General features: G+C 52.9%; 1 protein-coding gene across 1 annotated transcript; it reads right to left on the bottom strand.

Annotated features, from left to right (window-relative positions):
- Positions 1–1,279: 1,279 nt before the first annotated feature.
- Positions 1,280–2,859, bottom strand: LOC125508845 (transcription factor MYB44-like). Its single transcript, XM_048673639.1, has one exon. The coding sequence runs from the start codon at positions 2,717–2,719 to the stop codon at positions 1,709–1,711; it is 1,011 nt and encodes a 336-aa protein (XP_048529596.1). The 5' UTR covers positions 2,720–2,859; the 3' UTR covers positions 1,280–1,708.
- Between the last annotated feature and the right edge of the window lie 3,123 nt (positions 2,860–5,982).

Raw genomic sequence — 5,982 nt, 5'->3', positions numbered from 1 at the left:
AACCCAACCCAAAACGAAACGAAACGAAACCACCGACTGACGGCTCGTAGCTATCCGATGCCAGCATTAGCACACTACTAATACTATATATACACTATACTAATTTGCGGCCCGTGTTAGGTGGTCAGGTTGGACGGATGGATGGATGAGGGTTTCCCGGGACCAGAAATGATGAACTGCCTCCGAAAACAACGTCTAACCGGAACGGAAATATCTCGTGCCGGGCAAACCGCGCACACCCATCAATCCATCCATCCATCCATCAATCAACGTACTACGTGTATGTGTGCATGCACGCCTGCCTATCATAATTCTAATTCCAGGAAGGGCCTTGCGACTGACTGGTAACCAACCAACCAACCAGCAGCAGCAGCAGCAAACAAACCAACAAATTAACAAACCATCAGGCTGACGTCGCCAACGGAACAAACCGACACAGCAGATCGCGGTACAGATATACTACTACTGCTGCTGGCCACTGTTTCGGGGTGCATACAAATATAGCTGGTGGATGCGAAGGGAATTGTATATGTGCATAGACGCGACACCGGCAACGGCAGGCGTGGCTCTCCTCACCTGAATCCATCCGAGGCATGCTGTAGTTAAAATACATAGTTGCTGTAAGAAGAAAAAAGAGTCATCAAATGTTTGTTGTGCCTCTGTACTAGAGTTCAGATACATAGTTTGATGGAAATGGAATTACTACGTCAAGTTCATTTGGTCTTTGACACGGTTTGAAAACCAGAAACCAACAGCAACTTGACTAGTTTTAGCACAGCAGCGGCTGCAGTCAGAGAGAGCTTACTTGTTCCTCCGTCTTTGTGGGACAGTAATGCAAGCGGTCAGTCATGTGACTTCACTTTGCGTTGCGGTCCGTTGTTTTTCTTTGTTAAGCTAGCTAGCTGCCGTTTCAAAGCTCCCTTTCCGCCATGCCATTCCCATCCCCACACGCCCTCCCGGCCGTCCATCATTCAATCGCCCACATGTCAAAAAGTATTGTACTCCTACTACTTATCCCCCTATAAGTCAGTAAAACCAAAAAACTAGTAAAAGGACAGAGAGAGAGGGGGGGTGCGCAACAGGCAGGCAGTTAGCTGTCGCTCGCCCATCCTCCACTGCCGATCCCTCCCACCATAATTCCGTTTCGTCCCTCTGCTCCCCAAACCAGACACTCCAACCACAAAACAGCCAACGCAAAACAGAAATGTGCACCTACTACCAGCACCAAAACGAAACGCCTATGTTAGAGTAGTTGTTAGTAAAACTGAAGAAGCAGATGTGATCGATCCGGGAACTCGGCCTCTCCTTTTCCCCCATCTCGTTTCATTTCTTCTTTTCCCTTTCTCTATACAAAAAGAACTCTTAGAGCAAGCAACATGTTTGCTCTGCCCTGCCTAGTTTATTTGCCACGCTAGTGACGAAGTTTTCTTCGTCTCGTCTCTGATGTAGAAGGAACTACCATGAACATGAATCTATCTTCTTCGATGGAGCTTCGAGCAAGGAAGGAAAGAAACAAACTAATCGAGACACGGAACTAGGGAATTATTGTCGGGCAACAAGATCTAAACAGGCCGCCGAGCTTCGCTGCTTCTTCTTCTCCTCTTCAATTGCCGCCTCTGCTCTGCCTTCCGTTTGTTTCTTGGCTCTTGAGTGGAGCAGAGAGGCTCATCTTCGTTTGTTGTCGAGCTGCTTTTTGCTTACCTGCTTCCTACTCGATCTTGGCCATGCTCATCATGCGCTTGGCGGCGTGGACGCCGTCGGCCGGCGACGACCGGGGGTCGAAGCCGGACATGTAGTTCCGGACCTCGATCCGGATCATCTCTTGCATCATCGACAGGAACTCCCCGTTGAAAGGCGCCGCCGCCCGTGGCTGGGGCTGCGGCGGCGGCTGGAGCATGAACGGCATGGGTGGCGGCGGCGGCATCTGAGGCGCTGCGGCGGGCTGTACAGGAGCAGGAGGAGGTGGTGGTGGCATGGACATAGGCTGCGCCACCGGGGCTGGCTCGGGCGCGTCCAAGCCGGGCAGGGAGAGGGACAGCGAGAGCGACGTCGCCGGAGGAGGAGGGGGCGGCGGCGGAGACGGACACGGAGGCGACGGCTGTGGCGTGGCCGTCGGGAGCACGACCACCCCGCCGGCCCGCGCGACCGGGCGGTACACGTGCGGCTGCTGCGAGGCGGCGGACGGCATGACGGAGGGGAGGCTCTGGTGACTGGAGTCGCTGAGGTCCGACCCCGACGGGCTCCCGGGGCTGAAGCAGAGCCCCGGGTACCCGTCGCTGCTGGTCCGCTTCAGCGGCCGGCGGTCCTCATCGTCGTTTGCCATGGCGTCATCAGCCGGCGATGCCGATGCAGAGGAAGAGGAGGAGTACTTGCGCTTGAGCGTGGAGTTCCAGTGGTTCTTGATGGCGTTGTCAGTGCGGCCGGAGAGGAGGCGTGCGATGGTGGCCCACTTGTTGCCGAACCTGGCGTGGGCGCGGAGGATGGTGTCGTCCTCGTCGGGGGTGAAGGGGCGGTGCTCCACCTGCGGCGAGAGCTGGTTGCACCAGCGGAGGCGGCAGGACTTGCCGGACCGCCCCGGGATGGACTTGCTGATGAGGGACCAGTTGCGCGCGCCGTGGCGGCCCACGAGCCGCTGCAGCGCGTCGTCCTCCTCGGGGCTCCACGGGCCCTTGATCCGGTCCACGTCCTTGCCGCCCCCGCCTCCTCTGCACGCCGCCATGGCCGCCGGTAGATCCTCGATCGTAAGTGATACGAGTAGTGAGCGAGTGACTTGGGAGGTTACCGATCTGGTAGTCTACTTGGGATGGGGTGTGGAGGAGGAAGGAGACAGAGGGGAAGGGTGCGGGGGAGCGGAGGGGGCAGGGGTGGGATATATACCTGGGACGGGAGGCCGGGGTGACCGGAGCGAGCCGGTTGTAACGGGTTCCAGCCGAGCAGGGGAAGGGGACGGGGCGGTTCATGCTACTAGTATTTGTGGCGTGGGTACAGCTGGCCCCGGGACACGCGGCGTCTCTCCAACTGAAACCCAAATGACTCTCCTGCTCCTACGTGTGGTATGGACGGGGATGGATAGGGATGGGGAAGGAGGGAGGCAAATAATATCTCTCTCTCGCCTATCTTTTCCAACAGAAATGACCAATACCTGATTATTCGGCTTTTCAATAATAATAGGCAAAAAAATGCATGTACGACGGCGTGAAGATTGTTTCGCCCAGCTGATATTTGAATTTTTTTTCATCAATTTACTTTTTTTTTTCATGATGATATGTGTTTCGTTCACATCGTAAAGATCAAAGTACAAGTTTCCTTAAAACCGACATGACAAAACTAAAAAGACAACAGAACCGTCACTAAGCTTGACACCCTACCTCCGGCACCACCACAACAATCATCAAATGAAAAAAAATGATGGATCACCTCCTAACCCAAGCTTGACGCGGCTCCATCGTCGATGTGCAACTTTGCGGACCTTCAAGGTGGCTCACCAAAGGTGAAGACATTGTTGTTGAACAAATCAGACAGCGGCAACACTCCGGACACGTCATCGAACTACAGATCTGGCACCTCGCCATGACTAAGACGCCGGAGGAGAAAATCATACCTGTCGTCCATCAACCATGAACCCAACACAAGTTTCGTCTTACATATGTCGTTGATGCAGACCACAATCTGCATTCGCTCCAGGACTATCTCCCAAGCGCCTTGTCGACGCTAGAGCAGACGCCGACACAACGGCGGAGCCACAAGTCCATCACAAGAATGTTGTCACCGCCGCCACGACATCCTCACCTGAACCGACCGTTTCCCAAATTCATCACCGACCATAAAGACAATCGCCTAGCTGGAGAAGAATCCGGAGCCTCTAGCATCGTTGTGCCGCCACTGAAGCCAAAATGCCGAACGATCCAAAAACCTAAACTATTAGGGTCCTAGAACCTAAATGTAAAACGATCCGCATGCACGGGATCGGACGACCCCCCTCACCACCAACAACCAAGAGATCGCCGGCGGAGGGGAGCCACCGGAAGACTGCGCCGGAAGGGTAGGCTCTCGTGCCGGCAGCGGCTAGGGTTCCTGTCGCTGAAAGGTCACATTAGCTCTGTCAATTTACATTTTTGTTTTTTGTTCTCCATGCAGACGCGTCGACAACGTAACCGTTTTCGTCCATGTGCGTGTGTACACGCGTGTGGCGCACGTTGGACGCGAGAACATGTGCTATTTTTTCTACCACCACTTAACTTGATTATGTATCTCTAGGCAGTGGTAATTCGGATACCATGCCAGATTTCCTACAGTAACGTGTGAGGCACAGGACGAGCTACTCATTCCTGTTTCGCTTTCTTTCTTTCTTTCTGTTTGAACGTGAGAAATAGAGGAAGGAAAAGGGAATTGGTGTTGCACTTTTTTTTTTCCTTTTCCTTGTTGGACTGGTGCGACCCGATGCGATGCTGGTGAGTCGTCGTGGCCGTTGGGAGTTGAGGAGGCGCGGTCGCGGGATTGGGATTGCTGGCCCACTCCAGTCTCCAGTGCACTGCGCACGGCACGAGAAGGGAGCCAACTGCTCCAAAACAAACCCGGTCGACTCGACATTAAACCGGGTGCATGGATGGACGTGGCAGGGTGTCCGTCGTTATGACGGATGCACCGCCGTGCCCCGGAAACAGTTTTGATCACGTCCGCCCGCCCTCTGTTTTGTTTCCATCGAAAATGGATGGATGTGTACCACCCGTTGCCGTTGTCCAATCTGCATGCGCTTGGTTGGTTGCGCGCGCGTGTCCCTGTCCGAGGGATCGGGACGTCTCCTCCTCCCACGACGACGAGACGGTCCGACCAGACAGACCACTCGTCTGCGTGACACTTCTACGGGCCGGAGGGAGGTCTATTTATCCGCGGGACTAACCACCAGGACGGCACGCCGCAACCAACAGCAAATCAAAGCAAACTAACTTCATTCCTCGTCTTCTCTCCTCTCCTCCGGGTCGGTGGCGCGTCTCACGTCTCAGCTATAGCCTATAGTAAGTAGCGTGCGTGCTTTCTTGCTTCTGTGGCGCAAACAAACGCAACCAACTTGTCGCCCGTCCCCATCCCCATCCCCATTCCAAACATCTGAAAGCCCCGCCTGCACCAACCGTCTTACTCCCATTCCACATCTTAATCTCAAGCCTAACAAACAGCCATACTACTATTAAGGTGACGCACAAGCTTTGCGCTTTTGGCAGCTAGCTAGCCAAGCCGAAGACAAGGCCAAGGCCAAAGCGCGTCAAAATCCAGACCCCTCAATAATCAAACAAGCAGGAGCGCCATCATATTTTTGTTTTTGTCTCTCTGCGTTTTGTTCCTCCTCATGGACCATGGGCGTGGCCGCTGCACTCGCCCGTCACATCGACGTTGCATGGAAGCAATGCTAGCGACAATTTCATTTCAACCAACGAGAAATGTGTGCTAAACAATACTACTACCATAGCCTTTCTTTTCCTCCTACCGATCGCTCAACTTTCTTTTTCCCGCACACAAGTCATATGCCGATTTTTTTTTATTACTAGTAATTAGTACCGCAGCAATTAGAAAATTGATCATGGTTGAGCCGAAATTTGAAAAATAGGAAGAACGCTATTGACAACGGCGTCCAGGCTGGACGCTATTGCGAATGATGTCCACGGCTGGACGCTGTTATAAACAACGTCCAGTTATGTGGTTCGGTCAGGTGCTCTTGTTTTAACTATATTGAGAGTATTTCCTCTAATAGATTTAATATGTGAGCTTTGGTTTTTTTGTGATGGTTGTGAGGCATCGATAACAAATCACTGAAATGCCCATTTGTTCCATTCTAGACCAGTTTGCTTTTGCCAAATTAGAGGAGAAATAGTCTTAACACACATGAATGTATGTATTTCTAATTCATTAGCTACTAAAACTGTCGCAAGAAAGTCTAATTGTGCATTCTACACCTAAGTCGTGATTGCTTTCTGGGCTGCCTTGAGG

Source organism: Triticum urartu, chromosome 5 (genome assembly GCF_003073215.2).
Source record: "Triticum urartu cultivar G1812 chromosome 5, Tu2.1, whole genome shotgun sequence".
Lineage (NCBI taxonomy): Eukaryota > Viridiplantae > Streptophyta > Magnoliopsida > Poales > Poaceae > Triticum > Triticum urartu.
Note: the sequence above shows the minus strand (reverse complement) of the source record. Positions and strands in the feature narration are given on the sequence as shown.